Source organism: Molossus molossus, unplaced genomic scaffold, assembly GCF_014108415.1.
Source record: "Molossus molossus isolate mMolMol1 unplaced genomic scaffold, mMolMol1.p scaffold_m16_p_10, whole genome shotgun sequence".
Classification (NCBI taxonomy): domain Eukaryota; kingdom Metazoa; phylum Chordata; class Mammalia; order Chiroptera; family Molossidae; genus Molossus; species Molossus molossus.
The window spans coordinates 66,149,236-66,172,127 of record NW_023425345.1 but is presented as its reverse complement, the minus strand read 5'-3'; the positions used below and the strand labels follow the sequence as shown (position 1 = coordinate 66,172,127).

General features: G+C 39.5%; 1 protein-coding gene across 1 annotated transcript in view; it reads left to right on the top strand.

The window, feature by feature from the left end:
* The first annotated feature begins 694 nt into the window (after window positions 1-694).
* HELB (DNA helicase B) overlaps window positions 695-22,892 on the top strand; it is a 31,043-nt gene continuing 8,845 nt past the window's right edge. Inside the window, exons 1-11 of the mRNA XM_036252403.1 lie at window positions 695-901; window positions 2,373-2,783; window positions 3,810-3,979; window positions 5,847-6,722; window positions 10,082-10,253; window positions 11,427-11,568; window positions 14,744-14,898; window positions 17,862-17,943; window positions 18,814-18,873; window positions 20,022-20,250; window positions 21,541-21,684. Coding sequence (XP_036108296.1) covers window positions 715-901; window positions 2,373-2,783; window positions 3,810-3,979; window positions 5,847-6,722; window positions 10,082-10,253; window positions 11,427-11,568; window positions 14,744-14,898; window positions 17,862-17,943; window positions 18,814-18,873; window positions 20,022-20,250; window positions 21,541-21,684 — 2,628 coding nt within the window. The 5' untranslated portion in view covers window positions 695-714. The remainder of the gene's footprint in view (window positions 902-2,372; window positions 2,784-3,809; window positions 3,980-5,846; window positions 6,723-10,081; window positions 10,254-11,426; window positions 11,569-14,743; window positions 14,899-17,861; window positions 17,944-18,813; window positions 18,874-20,021; window positions 20,251-21,540; window positions 21,685-22,892) is intronic.

Here is a 22,892-nt window from a genome sequence, read left to right as displayed (position 1 = left end):
AAATTTGGGAGACCAGGGTGTACTCACCGAGAAAAAGATGAGGACTTTGAATGTCACCTAATCCAGTGGTTTTCAAACCTGCCTGAGCATCAAAATTAACAATCTGGAACTTGTCTTAAAAGACAGAACCCTGGGTGCCTGCCCTAGATCCAGACACAACGGGTGGAATGAGAATCAGAGACCTGTACTTTGAATAAGTGGCTTTGATGATAGAAATTCAACTCCGGGGGAAACGGAGGCCCAAAGCAGTCACGACTAGCCAGAAGGGTCCCAGGAGTGGAGAGTCCCTGCTCGGTGCTTGGGCTGGCGGCCAGCCGTCCCAAAGGGCATCTGGATTTTCGTTTTGGGGGTGTTGGAGAGGGCTTGCTTTTCCGTGATCTCTAGGCTCACTAGACGTGGCCTTCCCCCGCGATTCTGTCTCCTCAGGAGATGTCGTGGGCTAGAGGTTGAGCAGGTGCCACACGTGCTGCTGCAGCGCGCTGGTTTTGTCCAGGCACCCGGTTCGGTTACCGCGCGCAGCGGGAGAGCGCCACCCAGCCACCCAGGTCCCCCGCCCGCGGCTTGGGGGCGGAGCTTCCCCGAAGCCCCGCCCCTCACGCTCTTAGGCGTTCCCGGAAGTTGAAGGTCTTTCAGTCGCGGATCTGATTGGCTGATGACGGCCCTGTACCCAGCTCAGGTTTTCCGGAATTGGGTTGAGCTACGGAGAGCTGAGCTATGGCCTCGGAGAGTAAGCTCTTGAGCGAACTGTGGGGACCTCTGCTCCCGTGCAAGGCCTCGGGGGAGGAGAGCGATGACTGCCTGTTGGAGGATGTGGAGGAGGACGAAGAGCCGATGTTTGTCGATGTCGAGGAGCTCTGCAGTGGGGGCATTAAGGCTGGCAGCCTCCCGGGGTGCGTCCGAGGTGAGGAAGCCCCTTGCCCTTGGGGGAGGGGATGGGGGGAGTGAACGCACTGCTTTCTAGTGTGGCCCTGTCCTAAGTGAGGCGCCCCATCGCTTTTAACAGACTACCTTTGGGACCGCCTAGCTGCTTTGCCTTACTCAGGGTAAAATAATATTGATAATATAACAATGACGTGAGCAAATACTGTATGAAGCTTGTGCTCTACATTTATGATCTCGTTTAGTGGTCACAGCTGTTCGAAGTAGTTTTATAGTCGAGGATATTTGTAACGGTGGTTGTTGAGCCTGCATGCACGCCCAGAATATTTGCACGGTCCCGTACAATGGCCACTAGCCACACGTGGCTACTGAGAACTTGAAATGCATCTAGTGCAACTGAGGACCTAAATTTTAAATTTTATTTAATTTAAATTTAAAGAATCACATGTGAGTGGACAACACAGGTTTAGACAGACAATTTTCAAGTATTTGAGGAGGGTTTAGTCATTTATCCTAGAAGTGTTAGTGGCTGGGTTCCATGTTCCAAGCAAGGTGTTTGTTGCTGGGATACCCAGGAAAGAGAGGATGATGAGGTTGCTGTCCTAGTGGAGCTTACCGTCTAGTGAATTAAACAGACATTCTTTAAATAATCACAGAAGTAACTATAATATTACTAAGTGCTTAGAAGAAATAGTAAGTAGTGCTAGAGAAGTTATATTCTTGAGATTCAGGGAAGGTTTTCCTGAGGAAGATAGTTAGCTGAGGTCTGTAGTAAAGGGGGTAAACTTTTTTTTTATCCTCACCGAGGACATTTTTGCATTTATCTTGAGATACAGTGGGAGGGAGAGAGGAAAACATTGAGTGGTTGCCACCCACATGACCGCAACCGGGGCCGGGCACAAACTGCAACCCAGGTACCTGCCCTTAGCGGGAACGGAACCTGGGCCTGTCTGGTCTGTGGGCTGATGCTCTAACAGCTGAGCCAAACTGGCCAGGGCTAACGGGGGTAAACTTTAAGGAAGAAAACATTTAAGGCAGATGAAACAGCTTATGCAAAGGCCTGGTGGTGGGAGGCACCATGACATTTTTTTAAGAAACTACATGAAGGTTAGTATTGGTTGAAGTCAAAGTAGCAGAGAGGACTACTTTTATTTTATTGTTTTATTTATTTTTTATTTTTTGAGAGGACTTCTTTTAGAAAAACAACAGACTTTTGCCATTCACCATGCTTACCTCTTGGAATACAAAGACTAATGAAACGTTGTCCTATTTTAGAAGGCTTATAGTGTAGTCAAGGGTGACAGATAAACAGGTAAGTGGAATATAGACACCCTGATAGATATCTGTACAGGGTGCTGTGTGTGTGTGTGTGTGTGTGTGTGTGTATGAGCAGGGGGAAGTTAAAGAGAATTTGATTAAAAAACAACAACAAAATAACATTGGAAGAGAGGTTTTAAAATATAATAAATTAACTTTTTTTTTTTCTTCTTAAGTTGTAATTTCTGATGAGAACACTAAAAAGCAGTGTGAAGTGTCTGGACGTTTTCCATTAACGGATCCTTGGTGGCGAGTGAAGGTACAAGTAAAACCTGTGGGATCACGGAGCTATCAAGTTCAAGGATTTCCATCATACTTTTTACAGTCTGATATGTCACCGCCAAATCAAAAACATATCTGTTCCCTCTTTCTTAAAGACTGTAATGTCTCCAGTGACATTATAACCAAATTTTTAGCATGGGTAAATAAAATATCAAGCTATGAAGACCTCAACTTTGAAAATCTTAGGGAAACATTAAGAACTTTCTACAAGGAAACTGAGATGAATGAAAGAAAACAATCTACAAGGAATAAACAGGAAGAGTCCCAGCCAGATTATGAGATGCGCCTTCCAATGGAAAACACAGGTAGGTGTGATTTTTATCATCCAGTTTTAGTGTGATTGAGGTATTTACTGATCTGTGTGTTTTAAAATATTGCTACTATGGTATCTTGGCATAGTATTTTTTTTTGTTTTAGAGAGAGAGAAAGAGAAACATCTGTCAGTTGCCACCTGGGGATCAAACCCGAAGCCTAGGTATGTGCCCTGACTGGGAATCAAACCTACCTTTAGGTGTAAGGGATGATGCTCCAGCTAACTGAGCCATCTGGCCAGGGCCATAGTATTCTTTTTAAAATTGATTTTGATGTTATATTATTTTTGGAGTATGTCATTGACATTCCAGGTTTCTCATCTTTAATGTGAAGAGATTGGGTGAGATGATCTTTTAGTTCCTTTCAGTTTTATTCCAGCTCCAAAACTGATTTTCTCTCTCTAACTTTTGTCTCCATAGGATTACCTTGAGTCATTAAGGAAAAGTTCAGTTGTCAATTATTTAAGAAGGCAAACGAGAAAGGCAAGAATATGAGTAATCCATTTTGGAAACATTTCAGTCCAAAATGATTTAAAATATTTTAAAAATATGGTTTGTTATTTGGACATTCACATATATAGAATATTTCAATTATAAATATTCTAAATAAATTTGTCAGAACACTATCAAATGACTTCAATGACAAAAGGATCATGATTACAATAAAAAATGATTATAAAGTTTAATATATTACTTTTTATGTTTAGCTTTGAATTTATCTTTATATCATTGAGTCAAGAATTTTATTCTAATTATTTCAAGCAAAATGAAACAAAAGGCTAAGAAGTAATTACCTAAGCATTTAAAGAACATAAATTTTGGTGTTAAATACAATGAAAACCATCTCAGTACCAAATGAATTGTTATAATACCAATTTTCTTGCTGGTTAAAGTAAATTAATTAATCTCTCTTTGATTTGGATTTCTTGTGCTGGTCATACTAAATGAGAAAATCCATCAAATCAGTTGTTCTATAGCTCATTTGTATGTTTTTATCTGCTCTTTTCTAATGTCCTGCAGTTCCATTTATAAATGTAATGGCAGCATTGAAGTTTCCAAAAATAATGGAATTCCTTCCAGTTCTTCTGCCTCGACACTTTAAACGGCTTATAAGTTCAGTTTCTCAAGAGGTGTTAGAAAAGATAGAAGCGATTTTAGGTACGCATCCATGGAAACTTGGATTTAGTAAAGTAAGTGAAACATTTGCTTAGCATTTAGTAATCTTATGTAAAGCAAGATTTCTCAAACTTGACAATTTTTATATCTCTTTCAAAGGAAAAACGTTTGTATGGGCCTCAATGTTGATGTACTTTTCTTTGTTACAAACAAAATATAAAGTTTTATTTATTTTTTTAATCCTCACTTGAGGAAATTTTTTTAAAAATTGATTTTAGAGAGAGAGGAAGAGGGAAATATCGATGTGAAAGAGAAACACCGATTGGTTGTCTCCCGTGTGTGCCCTGACCTGGAATTGGACCCATAATGTAGATCTGTGCCCTGACTGGGAATTGAACCCATGACCTTTCGGTGTATGAGAGGATGCTCCAACCAACTGGGTCATCCGGCCAGGGCCTAAATATAAACTTTTTATGCCTCTAGATCTTATGCAATAAATTTATAAAGGAAAACAAAATAAGAAAAAAAATGTCATTCACATTATTAATAATTTAGTTATATAATTTAATGTGGCAACTTTTTTTTAGTAATTGCCATTTGCAACTTGAATATAGATCTCATTGAAGACATGTTCTTTGTTTTTAAATCTTCACCTGAGGATATTTTTCCATGTATCTTCAGATAGAGTGGGAAGGAGAGGAGGGTGGAGAGGAGAGAGAGAAAGAAAGAGAGAGAAAAGCATCAATGTGAAAGAGACACATCGATTGGTTGCCTCCCACACGACCCCACCCAGGGCCAGGGACTGAACTGCAACCAAGGTATGTGCCGTTGACTGGAATTGAACCTGCGACTCTGGTCCATGGGCTATTGCTCTATCCGCTGAGTCTAACTGGCCAGGGAGAAGACAAGTTCTTACGAGTTTGGCAAATCCATTCTGCTGTGCAACTCAATCCTCCACTTTCCTATTTAAACATTTAAAAACTTCTACTGTTCATATAGGATAGCGTGATGTAATTTGATCTTTTAAATTTGGTACAATAATGTCATTTACAAATGACTCCTGTTAAATTAGAGACTAAGAGTAGTAATGTGACACTATGAAACTCGAGTGGCACTGGAAACCAAACATGGCAGTACTTGGTTAAAGGTGGTTCTCCAAATGAAAAGACAGTTTTAAAATTCTGATATAATTTTTGGACCCCCAAGAATGTGTGCAGACACCCTTCCCCACCCAGTTTGAGGAAAACTAGAGTAATGAATTTGTTCCCGACATAAAGTGACTATAATTTCTGTATGCTTTGAAAAATAAAAGAGAGAGAGATCTGTCGAGAAAGACTGTCCATGGCAGGGAGTTAGCATGGCAGAGGGTGGGGGTGGCAAAGGGTAAAGAGGGTGTTGGAAGGAGATTTACTTGAGGTAGTAAACACAATACCATGTACAGATGACGTATTACAGAATTACACACCTGGAACCTATATAATTTTATTAACCAATGCCATCCCAATACATTTAATTTAAAAATATTTAAAATTTAAAATAAAACCAGGGGATAGTATAAACAGTACTTAGAAATGTGAAGATAAATTTCGAAAGAAAAAACTGGATGAGGTGAAAGATGGCACGGGAAGGATGAGGCAGGAGATTCCCATTTTCAGTGATAAATCTTATAGTGTTATTTGACTTTTAAAATTATGTGTGTTGCTTTGTGAAAATATAACTTTAAAAATTATATAGAGCTCTAATCCCAGGATACTCAATTAAAAAATTAGTGCGATGTATTAGGTACATAGTTTTTTTTTTCCAGATTGAGTTGAAATAACATGTCTTCTGGAACTTAAAGAAATATTAACCAACAAGTAACATTGTTTTTACTGTAATTTGAATAATACTCATCAACATTTACAATTTTTATAAAGCAGCTCGAACTTTCTTTTCTGAAAGATAACCTACAGAGAGCTGAAGCTTCTGGGCTGTGAGGCGAGTTGGACAGCGTTTTGCCAGTGCACGCCTCTCCTCCACCTGATGACCGATTTACAGAGGAACGGGCTCATCATCTATGCCAAACTGAAGCAGCTGTGCAGAGAGCATGGGCACACATATGTAGAAGAAGCTGACTTAACTTCTCTGTTGTCAGGCCACGTAAATTTCCATGATGTTTGGCAGTCTCTGAAGTTTCTAAAGGATATTGGTGTGGTGACATATAAGAAGGCCTGTGTCTTTCCTTATGACCTTTACCAGGCTGAAAGAGGCATTGCCTCTTTAGTAGGTGACCTGATGACGAGGCCTCCGTGGCGTTTACGAGTCGATGTCAGAAAGGTGCTTGCGTCGATTCATAACAAAATGCCCGAGAATCCAAGAAGTGATGATACATTGAATGAAAGTAAACCGGATGAAACATTAGACACTTCTGAGGACATTCTGAACACACAGGCCAGTGGTGATCATATTGGGGATAATGGTGAAAATGAAGGCGATGCAGAAATAAGTGACGATCAGCTGGACCAGGACCAGGTGGCTGCTTTGGAAATGATCTGCTCCAATGCTGTGACAGTCATAAGTGGGAAAGGTGGTTGTGGGAAGACCACAGTCGTTAGCCGTCTCTTTAAGCATATAGAGCTGTTGGAAGAAAGCGAAGTACAAAAAGCTTGTGAAGACTTTGAACGAGACCAGGACGTACCAGAAGAGTGGATTACTTTCGCCGAGCAAAGTCTACTGAAGGCAGACAAAACTATAGAAGTTCTACTAACTGCACCTACAGGAAAAGCAGCCGGTTTACTGCGACAGAAGACTGGTTTTAGCGCTTACACACTACATCAGGTAAAACCGTCCACATTTCTCCTTGAGAGAAAACATTTGCCTTAAAGATAAACCTCATTTAATTAGTTTGTTTTTCATTTCTTCCTGATGACAATCAGTAGTTATTTATTGAATGTCTCCTAGATCCCTGCCTCATAGTAGCTAGTGATTAGTGATCAGTGCTCCTCAGAGCAAACCGTCTGGAACCTGGTACTGGTTGGCAGTGGGACAGGAGCTAGCGCCAGCGAGTAGAGCAGGGTACTGCTTCTCTCACTGAGAAAGTCTCATGAAAACAAAATCAGCTGCACTCACGTGTATGCTCAGTGACGTGGTTAGGCACAAGCTCTGCTTCTCATTGGGACTGGCTACATGCGTGTCAGTCCACAGACCATATTTTGAAAAGCACTGGAGCTGGAAGAAAAAGGCTTGTATTCCGTGGAGTTAAAACTCCATGAAGGTAAGGACTTTGACCATCTGGTTTAGTTTGTTTGTTTGTTTATTTTTGTTACAGGTGCTTCTCCTTTTCTCCCCATGGACACCCTCCTCCCAATCCTGCCCCCCACCCCAGCATTGTTGTCTATGTCCTTGTTTATGCATACATGCATATAAGTTCTGTGGTTTCTCTTCCCTCCCCCCATGTCCACCTCTTCTGAGGTTTGTCAGTCTGCACCCGACTTCCGTGTCTCTGGGTCTATTTTGTTCCTCAGCTTGTTTTGTTCATTCTTTATCTCCCTCACCTACAATAGTGCCTGGCCAATAGTTGTCACATAATAAAAATTTCAAATGAATTAATATACATGAAAAAAAAAAAGTTCGGCTGTAGTTAAGAGCCATGAAGTTTTAAACTTGTCAAGAGTGGTAGAGGTTCTTCCAGCCTTGAACCTATAGAGCAAGGAACTTAGTCATTGGAAGATTTCAGAAGGAAGTGATAGTTAAAGGATAGTCCTTTCCAAAAGCGTGGAGAATGATCATAGTGTGTGTAGAGGGTTTTGATGTGACTGCATCGATTGGAATGAAGTCTGTGCATTGTAAAATAATGGAAATTAAACTTGATTTAGACAGGGAATTTGAGCTTTAAAATGTGTAAAGTACTTTGACATCTCACTAAATCCTTGATAAACCAGTGAGGTGGCTAAGTGATGCTATCTCCCTTTAACAAAAATGCCAGTTGAGATTTGGGGGTGTTACACGATTTGTCCTAGATCTTAACCAGGTGCAGAACTAGCACTTAAATTCAGGTTTCTGACCTCCCAGCTTGTTGCTCTCTCCACAGTGCCATAGCTTCCTCATTTATTTTATTTTTTTTATCCTCACCCGAGGACATTTTTGCATTCATTTTCAGATAGAGTGGGAGAGAGATAAGGAGGAAGAGTGAGAGAGAAACATTGATGTGAGAGAGACATATTGAGTGGCTTGCACCCACATGACCCCAACTGGGGTGGGGACAAACTGCAACCGAGTTATGTGCCCTTAGCGGGAACTGAACCCGGGACTCTCTGGTCCGCAGGCTGACGCTCTAACCTCTGAGCCAAACCAGCCAGGGCCTTCCTCATTTATTATAGACCTTAAAACCCAGCAGGATCTTGGTCTTGATTTCCTGGGGAACCATTTAGGTTCCCAAGCAAGTGACTGAAATGAAGAAAGCCGTGTTAAGGAAAATTACCTCGAGTTTTAGAGCCATGAGCCATCTCAGAAATTACTTTGCCCATGATCTTTGTCACATGTGTGAACATGAAGTTCAGTGTAGATCATTGGTGGAAGGGTCTTCTGATCAGTTTATGTTTTTTTCCCATTACACCTTCATGTTTGATTAGTCTGAAGGATTGAATTAGGACAGGAGAGGGCAGAGAGGGACCATTACTAAATTTCATCTTATGTTCCAACTCTGATCAACTGGCAGTATCTTAATATCTGCTTGGGAAGCTGGGAGAACACTTGAAGTCACTTTTAGGCTCAGGAAAAGAGTGTAAGGCACAGAAAGAGCACTGAGGTGGCACTTAATTGATCATCCTTGGGCTAGGGTGATCAGACTGAGCACATAAAAATGCAAGTACTTGTTAAGTATAAGTATGTACCAAATATCACAGTGAACATACTTATACTAAAAGTCACTTATTTTTTTATTTGAAATTAAAATTTCGCTGTGTTTGCTGTACGTCATCTGGCGATCTCATCTTGTGTTAGAGCGTAGGGGGCCTGGCTGGAAGGTTACTGGACGGATCTAGTTGCTCATAGGTGTGGCCGGTATTGAGTTGGTGGCACTAGAAATACAGTGGAAAGTGTCAGTCCGGCATTTCTAACTAATAGAATACATAAAAGAAAAGAAACAATTTGCAGTGATTCAAATGTTTTATTGTGAGACAGGGCCACTGAGAGATCATTTTTTGTTTGTTTTTTTAAAGGAAATTGATGCATTTGGGTGGGAAATATGAATGCTTTTACTTAACAGATACATTGAATCTAGTTGCAGTAGAAAACTTAAATAAATTGGTAGTTGCAAAACAGTCACAAGGATGTCAAGTACAGCATAGGGAATATAGTCAATAATATTGTAATAACTATGCATGGGGCCAGGTGGGTACTTGAACTATCAGAAGAACACATTGTAAAGTACATGATTGTCTAATCACTATACTGTACACCTGAAACTAATACAACATAATATTGAATGTAAACTGTAATTGAAAATAAAATTTTAAAAAAGGTGTGGTACCATTTAAAAAAATCTGTATATACAGTATATGCATACTTACAATACAGAAACTTTTCTGGAATGATAGAGACCAAAATATTTAACATTATCTGGCTGTAATTTTACATTTTTTTCCTCATCTGTATTTTTAAAATAGTAAATATTATGTCTATAATAAATTGTTTTTGGTGGTGATGTTTTTAAATGTTGAGGACGTTGGGGAGTTTAGAATACTAGAAGAAAAAGTACTAGGTTGGGAAGGCAGCACTTTATTTCCAGGATGGAGTATTACAGTTGGGAGAAAGGAGGACGGAAGTGATGGGCCAGCTCAGAAGACCAAGAGAAAGGTTATTTGTTCTCTGGTCAAAAGTAATAAAGGAAGGGTTGAAATTTTTGCAGTGGAACAATGATATCTGCAAAGCCTGTTAAACACACTGAAATAGTCATTAGGAAGCACTTTTTTTTGAATTATTTGATCTCTTTGTTTTCAGATTTATTTGGTCTATCTTTTCTGTGTATTCATCTCTGTAACTTGTGTTCTTTGTTTCTTTAGCCTTTTCCCCTTGTTGCTGTACCTACACCTCCCCACCCCCCACCCCATTTAAGTTTTGTTTGAAAATGTTATAAAAAAATACATTTCTTCTACATTTTATAACCTGAACTTAGAAATGCAATACTTTACTTGTAGGTCAATTATAGCTTCTATGTATGGAATCAAACAAACAAGAGCAGTCCATGGAAATTTTCTTCAGTTCGAGTCCTGGTTGTGGATGAAGGGAGTTTGGTATCTGTGGGAATCTTCAAATCTGTTTTAAATTTATTGCTTGAGCACTCCAAGCTTTCTAAGCTGATTATCCTTGGTAAGTTAAAGTATTGTTGGAATTCTAACTGTTTAGTTCAAGGCATTGTGGTTAAGTGGCTGTTTATACACTTTCACTGCTTTAATATTCATATTCTACAGGTGGGAAGTCATTCGACAGAGCCCAGACTAAAGTGACACTGAATTCCATTTGACCGCTGTCTTTAGCAGCGTGGGAGGGTCTTTGTTTTGGCCAGGATATTAGCAGGCTAGGATGTGAATAAAATAGAGGTAGTCATCATCTAAAGGATGACTGTTAACGTGGTAAAATGTCACAGAGTCAGAGTAAATCAGGATGTAGATTTATTTGGAAATAATAAAATGCCTGAATTATAGACCTCTTAAAAGTAATTTAATGATTTTAATCTAATAACTCAAATTAGGCCTTACCAACCTCTTTAAATCCTTTCCAATTCTGGTGAGATTCACTTAGATTCTGTTGGGTATAGTGTTCTGTAGACTGTATGCTTTAATGGAGAAAAAAATAGAAGTGCATTGTGAGAATCAAATTGTATATAAGTAATTTTTTTAGGTATTTGAAGATATTTTATAAATAGTTTATTCTATTAAAGGCTTAAGCATTCTTCCATCTTCCACCCAGAAAATAGTTTTTCTTATCTCTATGGTTAGTGGGTTTGCTTAAAATGAAAAAGATTTTTATTAGAGCAAAACGTTATCATTACATTAGTTTTTGAATTAGGGTGATTCAGTGAAGCACATTTATTAAGCCCTTTTAGCAAAAAGGTAGAATTTATCTGTTACCAAATGGGTTTGTTTATTTTGTATTTTATTTTAGGCAATAGAGTCTTTCATGTTTAGTAAGACATTGAGCAAGATTGTTTTTTCTTTACATGTTGGTCAAAATATAAGTCCTTATACAGTTTACCTGCTGTTACAGGTATGAAAGAAGTTCAACTCAAATTTTACCTTATTGTTATTGATTTTTTTTATATCTTATATGGTTTAATCTGAATGGTATATTTTTGTTAAATATTTTTAAAGACTTAATGTTCTCAAGTCATTTTTAAACAAAGATTTTAGGGGGCTTTTCTTTTCTCAATTAGGGTAGGTCTTTAAAATTATCGCATATATCAGTAGAAAGAAATAAAAATAATTCCTAAATTTCTGCATCCCAAGTACTTGAAGTCTACTGTATCTATTTTCCCCCTTTCAGGTGATATTAGACAGTTACCCAGCATTGAGCCTGGTAACTTGCTGCAAGATCTTTTTGAAACTCTTAAGATAAGAAATTGTGCTATTGAACTAAAGACAAACCATAGAGCAGAATCTGAGCTAATTGTGGACAATGCTACAAGGTATAATATAACTAACATTTTGCGTTTTCTCTTTGTTGTATTAGAAATAAAAGGTTAAAAAATACATATTAGTTTTTGAATTAGGGTGATTCAGTGCAGTACATTTATTAAGCCCTTTTAGCAAAAACAGTATATACCTCTTTGCCTCACAATTAAAAAAAAAAAAGGTTAATATTTTTCATTACTGGTCCAGTAATGAACTTTAAGAATGAATGTGTTTTCTTGGTTTAAAAAGTATACATGTTAAATAAAGTTACATCAGGCTTAGTGACTAGAATGAGCCCAAGGGGAACACAGAGACTTAGAAATGAGTCTCGAGTTCAGGGGAGAATTGGGGAAACAATTTCCCATAATTTTTGTAAGAGAGCCCAAAGCAAAATAAATGGATATGGCATTTTACTCTCTGATGAATTTTGGTGGCATCCATGGCATATTCCTCTCCTTAAAGTAGAAGATAACCTTTCTTTTCCCTTAGTCTTTGCACAAGTTTTTAGAGTGATCTTCTGAAGTGGATGTTATGGGACCGCAGATCACTGAGAGACTGTTTTATTCATGGGACAAAATTTATCTTTGTTTTGACCCTTTTTTACAAGGTGTTGTTTTTGTTGCTTGAACATTTCCTTGGCTGGATATCAGCAGAAACGAGAACATTAAAACCTGCTTTCTCCATGCCCCTGTCTACCCTGGATAGGATAGTGGGAGCAGAGGAAGAATTTATAGGAATAGGGTAGGTGATGTAGGCTTATATTAAAACATTAAGAAAAATAATGCAATTGGGTGAGTAACATTCTTTTCCTATAACATTTCTGCTCATCCGGGGGATGTTGATAGATGATTGGTCATTTTAAAGTCTAAAAATCTTAGAATCTAAAGCACATTAGATTCCTCAGAACTCAATTTTATCTGAGATTTTGGAATGCCTTGTGGTAACCCTTATGATATCATTTGGGCTGAGCTGTGCTCCTTTCATCACTTCTTTTAAGTCCTCATCACCAGATATTTAATGACAGAAAGATCCCAGTGATACCAGGGGATGATAGCTCCTTCAGATAGAAATATGTTACATGTCCTGGGTCAGAGGCAAAATAGGAAAGTCCTGGTGATTCTCAGTCCCCTGGAAATTAGAGCTGGGATGTTTCTAGCAGGGACAGCGGTCTTCGCTCTCCTTCTTCCCTTTCAGCTTGTTGGGAGGGGATGAAGATGACACAGGAGAGTAGCACTGCCTTCCATAGCCAGGGAGTCAGTCGTCTTCCAACGAGAGACTGTTATGTCAAGGCACCTTCCCCTTACTCTGTTTTCTGGTATAATTTGCTGGTCTTGGGAAACACAGTGCTGAAGAGAGATGAGGTAGATACTAGAAGCAAAGAGAAGATGAGGATACTTGGCTCAACTGGGAAAACGAGGCCAGATATATATAATATACAGTGGAACTTCGGTTCTCGAACTGAATTCATTCTGGAAGGCTGTTCGAGAAGTGATTTGTTTGAAGCCCAAATTGTTTTTTTTTTTCCATTAGAAATAATGCAAATTGAATTAATCCGTTTCAGACCCCCAAATGATTCCCTGTTTTAACCTTTCTTATATACAGTACATGTCTAATATACTGTTTAATCTATAAACAAACACTTCTATTCTTAAATGTATAGAACCGCTCCCTACTAGCCTTAAACGAACACCTTCAGCACTTCTTCTGAACTGGGCTATTTTAAAAATCAAACTCCGTACTGATCAGTTATTCCTGCACATAAACACACAAGCAGTTTTCTTTTTATCCTCACCCGAGGATATTTTTCCATTTTTTGTACAGATAGAGTGGGAGGGAGAGAGAGAGAGAAACATCGACGTGAAGGGACACATCGAGTGGCTGCCACCCGCACGACCAACCAGGGCTGGGGACAAACTGCAACCGAAGTGTACGCGCCCTTAGCGGGAACCGAACCCGGGTCTCTCGGGACCGCAGGCCGACGCTCTAACCGCTGAGCCAAACTGGCCAGGGCACACAAGCAGTTTTCTAAAAACACAACAAACCCTGGGGCTGACACCAGAGGAACCATAAAGATAAGGGGTTAATGATAGCTTTGGGAGACTTGGAGGGACCGGGAAAAAAAAAAGAAAAAAGAAAAGAAAGAAAGAGAGTAATGATTGCCCTAACCCTTACAACCGACCCCCTCTTCTCTGGAGAAGCCTGTATCAGTCACAACACCAATTAAGCGGAGCCCGGAGGAATGTAGGTTTTTTTCTTTGAATGTAGTTTTTTCTGTCTTTTGTTCCTGTATAAGCAAAGAACAAAGGAAGCTGGGGGCTGGGATTTGGGAGATCCCCCCAGCCCTCTGGGGTAATGAAGTGCTCCTTAACAATGGGCTGTGAGGCTCAGGTTATCTGGCTGACACATTCCAACACCTCAAGGGGTGCAGCACCTCGCCTTTTCACCTCACGGCCTTTGAAAGGCTGGCGCCCGCCAACTGCTTCTCACTTCTCCAAATCGACAACGGTTTTTCTGCCTCTTCAGCGGCCTGTGATCCTTGTTTCTTGAGCACTCACACCCTGAGCGACATGCCTCTTGATGTTTGGAAATTGTGCTCACTGTCTATTTCACCAGCCAGAAAAGCAGAAAACCATGAAAATATTCACAGCGCGATTTCCTGAGGAGTTTAGTGGTGAACTAACTGGCATTCTCTCCTTTGTGGCTTGAGAGAGGCTTTTTGTCATGCTGACCTATCAGCAGGAAAGGGTTGTCAGGGCAGGACCTGAAGTTTTGTTCCAAAATGGAGTCATTTGCGTGTGTGTGTGAGTGTGTGTGTGTGAACAACTTGGTCGAGAACCGGATTGAGATGGGAGAGGTTTGAGAACCGAGTCTTGACTACACAGAAGAAAAGAAAGAGTAAATGTGTGGATAAAGCTCCAAAGAGTCCAGACTAATTTAAATAGAAAAGAATATGGAGCCCAGGGGGCCCAGAAGGGCTGCCTAACTCGTTTCCTGCCTCTGTGGCCATTATGGTCTTGCTAAATTTATTTTAAAACTCATTTACTATGTGTAATGCATATATGAATAGCCTGCTTGCCCTATTTATCTATTAGCAGATCTTCATTATTGTAAGGACATTATCTCTGATTATATGTAAAGATATGCTTTTGGATATTAAGGTTCTTGGTGTGTCATTTTACCTTTTTTAAGAATCTCAAACCGCCAGTTTCCAAAATTTGATGCAGAGCTGATTGTCTCTGATGATCCAACATTCCCTGTCTCAGTCCAAGATAAAACGTTTATTTTTGTGAGACTCCCAGAAGAGGATGGTAGTTCTCAGTCAGCGAAAAGTAATCATCACTCTCGTAAGTATAAACTGGGTTATGTATTTCAGTTTTGTAATGTAGTTATTAAATGACTAGTTATAATGTTTTTTGATGGTAAAGATAAGTATTGCTGGTTAAAAATTAGGCACTGAAACTATTAATCATCAAAAGCAGATTACCCTAGAATTTTGTAAGGGTTAGTAATTTCTTGTCACATACATACCAAAGGCTCAGTACATATTTGTTGAGTGAATACATGGATGCAGATGATTAGTTTAAAATAAAGCAGAGCTCCAGTAATCCGAGTTTATTCAGAAGAAAGCATGTCTCAATGAAGTTTTTCTTTCATAGCAGTTGGGAAAGTAAATTTGTTATTTTGAGGATATTTGTGAAACAAAAGCAATGGCTGTCAGCTGTTGCCAAGTTGAGTCCTAGTATTTCAGTCCTATTTCCTATTAAATGGACAAGCATCACTTCTAATTGTGGGTGTTAGGATGACACCGTGACAGGGCTGAGAAAGAGCATGGGGTGGGAACTCGCTACCCTTATGTGTATGGTCCATGTCACATCCCTTAGTCATTTGTAAAAGGGAGTCAGAGGGACAGTGCCCGTGGAGCTGTTGTGAGGGTTGGGGCCTTCATGAGATTTGAGGCACTATGGACATTTTAGGTTTTTTTGAAATGAAGATTAAATTATCTATTGCAAATGAAACTATTTAAATAGATTGAACCTTTTTGATCTTTATTTCTAGTGTAAACTAACTCAGAAAACCTTTTTTAATAGTGTGATGGTTTATTCAAATTGAAAGTAAAGATGTAAATGATTATTATTGAGGATTTATCTTAATTGTTCTTAAAGGTATATCTTTCCTACCTAGCGACTTTCACTCTGTGTGTGACATTAAGTGACACAGAACTTTATCTGTAAGGCTTTCTTCCTTTGTGTGTGTCACCAGTCTAAGTTCCCTTGGATCAGTATTCATTCACATGTTACAATGTCCTGTTTTCTTTTTAATACATAGTCTCCTATAATACCTTTTTTTTTTATCCTCACCCGAGGACATTTTTTCATTTTTTGTTTGTTTAGATAGAGCGGGAGGGAGAGAGAGGAAGAGAGAGAGAGAAACATCGACATAAAAGGTATACATCGAATGGCTGCCACCCGCACGACCAACCAGGGCCGGGGACAAACTGGAACCGAGGTACATGCCTTTAGCGGGAACCGAACCTGGGTCTCTAGACCACAGGCCAACTCTCCAACCGCTGATCCGAACTGGCCAGGGCCCTTTTGTTTTTTTGATATAGAAATAATTTATATGTATATTTTTTTAAAAAGTCAAATGATAGAGAAGTATTTGAAGTAAAAATTAATATTTTCCTGTAATCTTCCTTTGTCTCTTCCCCTGAGACAATCCCATGAAGGTCACAGGCATAGTGAGGGCGTGGTGTTTATCTTTTTAAACATTATATCCAAACACATACATTGTCTGTTTTGGTTTTACATAAATTGGACTATAAGCAGCAGACTTTTGTGATTTTTAAAAAAAACCTAAATATATTGTGAATGAAGAATAGATAATATTTATTGTCACAACAGCCTAGTTAATGTAGGTACTAGTACAGATGAAGAAAACGAGACTTGGATGGTTCAGGAACTTGGCCTCTGCCACTCCAGTCAGACCTACCTCAGATATGGCGGGTTTCTGGCACCCATTCTTTTTTTTTTTTTTTTTTTTAATCCTCATCCGAGGACATTTTTCCATTTTTTGTACAGACAGAGTAGGAGGGAGAGAGAGGAAGAGAGAGAGAGGGAAACATCGATGTGAAAGGGACACATCGAGTGGCTGCCACCCGCACGACCAACCAGGGCCGGGGACAAACTGCAACCGAGGTACATGCCCTTAGCGGGAACCGAACCCGGGTCTTTACGGACCGCAGGCGGACGCTCTAACCGCTGAGCCAAACCGGCCAGGGCTTGGCACCCATTCTTTACAGGAGTGAAAATATGCTCAAAAATATTGTCTGCTTCAGAGTGCTAGCAAAGCTTAACTGATGCTATTTTTCTATCTTAATTACAAACTTCAGCTGGAAAACTAGTCTCTTTTTAAAGATAATTGAATAAATATTCCTTAGAGAGGCATAATGTACTTTATCATTAGTGATTAATTAAGTTGTTGGGTCAATTATTCCCATTGTTGCAGAATACAAAGACCTAAGACAGGCCTCGTAGCTGGGTTAGAATTTTAGAGATGTTAAAACGTGAGAAAAGCACATATTTTAGAATCAAATGAAAGATAGTCAAACTATTTACTAGCTGGTAGGGTGTAGTCACTCTTGGGACGGATGCCTCTGCTGTGCCAGGGTTGACTTTTTAGTTGCTGAGTCGTGGGGAGGCCTTGGCACTCGGGGGGAAGGAAAGGCCTGATTGGAATGGGGGCGGGGCATTGCGGTGTTTGGGCAGTAACTGTCTTCCAGCCATTGTATATCAGTATTTTGTACTAGTATGTATTCACTAAATGTCAGCCTTGGACATAATAATAATGTGTGTCTCATATGAGAATTATGAAGATGAAATTAAATGAAATAATGGGCAGAGCAATTCTCAAATTATAACTCATTACTGCTAGTATCACCAGAACTTAAAACAGAAAGAAGTCTTGCATTAGTAATTCTGTTGCATATTTTGCCCTCTTGCTCATATTTTAAATTCAGCATTCACAAACCATCAGTGAACATACAGTGATTGTGTTACAGATCAGGAGCTGTCCAGGCCTGAGGCTGACCTCTCAGTTGCGTACAGGGTGTCTGGAACCCCTGTCTCTCTTCTCTCTTCTGTTTCTGTGACTGACAGGGAATGAGGTTGATGATCCTGCGGTGAACTTATACTCCATCTGGCGAGGTGTTTCTCTGCTCCCTGCACCCTTAGCAGCAATTCTGAATTTATTTCTCCACTGTTGTGATTTGGTGCTTTTCCATGTTAACTTTTTTCTCTTGAATTGTCAGATTTATATTCTGCTGTTAAAACTTTACTCAATGAAAAGGACCTACAGCGAGCAGACACATCACAATTTATTGCATTTAGAAGGTAAAGCATTTGCAGTATTTTAATGTCTTTGCTTTAGCTTTTAAATATTATTACTTCTTAATATAGATACTGTGTGAAGGAGAGTCTCTGGTTTTTATTTTTTCTTTATTGATTTTTGAGAGAGGGGAAGGGAGAAGAAGAGAGTGATAGAAACATCAATGAGAGAGAACATTGATCGGCCGCCTCCTGCATGCCCCCCACTGGGGATCAGGCCCACAACCTGGGCATGTGTCCCGACCAGGAATTGAACTGGTGACCTTTTGGTGCATGGGTCGACACTCAACCACTGAGCCACACCGACCAGGCGAGTCTCTGTTTTTAATTCTCACCCAAGGTTGTGTTTTTATTGATTTTAGAGAGAGAGAGGAAGGAGAGGGAAGGAGGGGGAAAGAGAGAGAGAGAGAGAGAGAGAGAGAGAGAGAGAGAGAGAGAGAAACATTGATATGAGAGAGAAACATTGATATGAGAGAGAAACATTGATCAGTTTCCCCGACTGGGGATCGAACCCACAACCTGGGTATGTGCCCTGATTGTGAATCGAACCTGTGACCTTTCAGTGTACAGGATGACGCTCCAACTGACTGAGCCACACAGGGCAGAATGAGAGTCTCTTCTAGTTTCATACTATTAATCCTCTCTCTTATTTTGAGGTATTTCATTGTCAGACATGCGGAGGGCAGTTTTTATATTTGGAAACTCACAGAAACTTAACGGAACAAGGGTTTCTGTTAAGATCAAATTTACAAAACATTTCTTTCTGGACAAAGTTCTGGAGACTTTTATAGAATCCAGTATGTCATATTGTTGATAACAGAAACAAACACAGAACAGATACCATGAAGGTGACCACTGCATCTTGATGTGTTTCAGGCAAGACTGTGACGTCATCAACGAGTGCTGTGGCAAGCACTACACAGGCCGCCTAATCAAGTGAGCACCAAAGACGGAGGCTGGGGGCGGTCCTTCCTGATCCGCTGTGCCTTCGTTTGTTTCGACATTTATCACTATAGCCCCATATTTAAAAATCTTTTTTTTTTTCCCTCATTTGTGAAGTAAGATGATCTCTTCAATGAAATATAATATAGATCCATAGGAATTGACTTTTTGGTAACCAGTGTAGTAAAGAAGATAAGGAATAAAAGTTGCGTTGTGATTTCCAGGTTGGCGAACTGCAGCTTCTCCATGATGAGCATGGAGAATTCAGGAGACATTTTCAAATTATGAGATGTGTGTAGTGTGTCCGAGAACTTGAGCAGCAGGCTGCCTGCGGAGAGCACCGTAGTGAACGTCGATCAGAGAAATATAAGTGTAGAAAAGCCACTCCATTTACACACGAGAAAATCAAAGCGCATATATTGCATTCATCAACAATTACTATTTATTAAGTGTAGAGAACCCAGAGATGTGTTAGTTAAGAGAAGACACACCAAAAAAAAAAAAAATCATGTGAGGTAGCCTACCAGAGTTTAAAAGCAGATTGGGGTCATGCAACCTGGGTCCCAGTGACTGTGATCCTGGGCAGGTAATTTCACCTTTCCATGTGTGTGAAAGGGATTACTCAGACTCTTCTCCTAGAGTTGTAGTAAGGATGAAATGAAATAATATACCTAAGGCACTTATTGCAGGAACTGGTGTATTGCCAGCATTTATTTAGTTTGCTGCAATTATTTTAATGTTTTAATTATTATCCTAGAAATATGTGTAAGTGCAATAAGACCTGAAATAGGGTTGTGATAGAGTGATTGCAGAGGAGAGGATGAATTTTAAAGGTACAATCAATAAGATATTTGGTAACCTTTAGAATATAGAGGGAAAGAGAGATCCACATTTATGCCAAGATTTCTAACAAAAAATTTGGCTGGGCAGTGGTCTTGAGTTTGAGGTGGTGCAGAGAGTATAGGCGACCAGACCACACCGGTGGGAGCCAGATTTCTTGTTGAACTTTGGAGAACAAAAGTGGAGTAAGAAAAACGTGGAAATTATTTTGAGCATTGGATTGGATCTGAGTAGGAATTAATGTTTAAACCTAATGAAAGTAAGGTTTTCCAAACTTGATGTATTACCATTTTCTAACCCAGAGACCATCAGAATAGACTTATATTTGGAGTTGGAGATAAAATTTGTTGTACCAGGAATGCATATCTCTCGGACTTACTGCCTGAAAATACCTCTAGCAGTCAGCAAAATAATGAACTAGAGGGCAATGGTGAAGACTACAACAGTACTCCTCATGGTGTTAATAAAAATAAGCATGACTTTGCAAGTGATATTCGACTATGCAATGGAGAAATATTTTTCATAACAAATGTAAGTGATAACAGAAAAATAGCACTTTTTTTTTTTTACCTATTAGAGATAGATTTGTATTTTTCTTAAATTGCCCTAGGATTGATTCAGAATCCACTCATATCAGAGTTTACATTCTGCTTCTATTATTTTTTATTAGGGATTTTTGCATTCATGCTTAAGGGATATTGGGTGTAGTTTTCTAGTAATGTGTTGTCTGATTTTGTTGTCAGAGTGATGCTGTCTTCATAAAACGAATTGGGAAATGTTCCTTTCTCTTATGTTTTCTTTCTTTCTTTTTTTTTTTTATCCTCATCCGAGAACATACTTAGAGAGAGGAAGGGAGAGAGAGAGAGAAACATCGATTGGTTGCCTTCCATAAGTGCCCCTATCTGTGCACTGAATCTGCAACCCAAGGATGGGCCCTGACCGGGAAATGAACTGGCATCCTTCCTGTGCACAGGACAATGCCCACCTGAGTCACTCCCGCCAAGCTCTTACATTTTCTAGAAGACTTTGTGAAAAAACATTTTTAATAAGTCTGAAGTGCTTGAGTAACAAAAACAAGGGACAAATGACACTCATATTTTACAAAGCATCATTTCCTTGGTTACTGCTTAAGTATGGGAACTATAGAAGTAGTCACCTTGAATTTGTTCTCATTGTATAAACACCCTCTTAAACTTATAAACTTATTCTTTAAAGGCTGTGAGGAAAGGTGTTTTTTACAAAGAATATATGCAGACTTAAAAAGAATATATGTCAGTACAAGAAATAAAATGTGTAGACTTCAAAGTAAGAAAGACAACACCGACTTTTCCAGAGTGTCAAATTTGGTTAAGTGCCATTTGTGTCTATTAAAATATTTGTGTGTGTGTGTATTCAGTTTGTGCTCAAGCATAGATCTTAAGCCTTTTGAAATTTTTTTATCCTCACCCGAGGACATTTTTCCCCCCATTTTTTTGTTCAGAAAGAGTGGGAGGGAGAGAGAGGATGAGAGAGAGAGAGAAACATCGACGTGAAAGGGACACATTGAGTGGCTGCCACCCGCCCGACCAACCAGGGCCGGAGACAAGCTGCAACCGAGGTACGTGCCCTTAGCGGGAACTGAACCTGGGTCTCTCTGAACCACAGGCCAATGCTCTAACCGCTGAGCCAAACCGGCCAGGGCTGAAATTCTTAACACTTGTAATGAATACACAGGCTATTTTACTTATAAGGTACTTGCATTTGATGCTGAGTCAGCAGTAGAACGTCTTTGCAGTGTGCAGGTTTGAACACATACAAAATGGTTCTTTGTTTTGGTGACAGGATGTAACTGTTATAACTTTTGTGAAGAGAAGATTTTTGACCATTAACAATATGGCTGGCTTGGAAGTAACTGTGGATTTTGGGAAACTAGTGAAACATTGTCGCATAAGACATGCATGGGCAAAAACTATTCACACTTTTCAGGTAAGAATGGAATTTATGAAGTGATTTAAATAGCTTGCCAGGCCATAGAATTCCTTGTATTAATTTCTTCCTAATTTTTATTGCTTTTATTTATTTTTTAATTAGAAAACAAAATGCACAGAAGTACAGAAAATGCTCTACAGACATAAACCTTATACTCTTTTGCTTTAGAGCTCTCTGTTTAGGAACTAAGACATCACAGTTACAGCCTCGTCCTTCAGGCCTCCCCTTCCCACCAGGGATAGAGGGTCGGGACCAGCGGGACTGCATCTGCCTCTTGGTCAGTCTCCAGTGTCGCTTGGCGTGGCACTGTTACCGATCTTGTCTTTATTTAAAATTTTGATATTTTGCTCATCATGGATCTTTTCTGGTTTAAATTTAAAAAAATGTTTTTAATCCTCACCCAAGGACATTTTTGCATTTATTTTCAGATAGAGTGGGAGGGAGAGAGAGAGAAGAACAGAGAGAGAGAAACATTGATGTGAGAGAGACACACTGAGTGGTTGCCACCCACACGACCCCAACCGGGGCCAGGGACAAACTGCCACTGAGGTATGTGCCCTTGGCGGGAACCGAACCCAGGACTCTCCTGTCCACGGGCTGGTGCTCTAACTGCTGAGCCAAACTGGCCAGGGCTCTGGTTTAAATTTTTTATTTTTAAAAATATTATATTAAAATATTACTTATCTTGATTGCTGAATTTCTTGACAACCTCTTAAATTTTATGTCCTAAGCAAGTGCTTCACTTATTCTCCCCTTGTCCCCTGCAGAAGTGACTTCTGCTCTGAATTCGTCCATTCATACGAAACAAGGTCACCAAGGTGTACACAGATGGTATTGTAATGCTTATAGATTTTTTTCTGACTTGCTTATTTTTTTATTTAGCCAACAATTATTGGAGTATAATTTGCATACACATTTTAATTATAAAGTTGGGTGACTTTTGACAAATGTATCCCCTTTCTCCGCCCTTACAAGGCAACCACTTTTTATTTGGTAATCATTTTAGATTTACAGAAGAGTTGGGAAGAAAGCACAGAGAGTTCCCCTATACCCTTCACCCAGCTTTCCCTAATGTTAGCATCTTAAATAGTTTTGGTATTTATTAAAAAGAAATTACTGTCAGTACAATGCTATTAACTAAACTTTATATTTGGATTTCAACAGTTTTATCGGTATGACATTTTTCTGTTCTAGGACCTAATCCT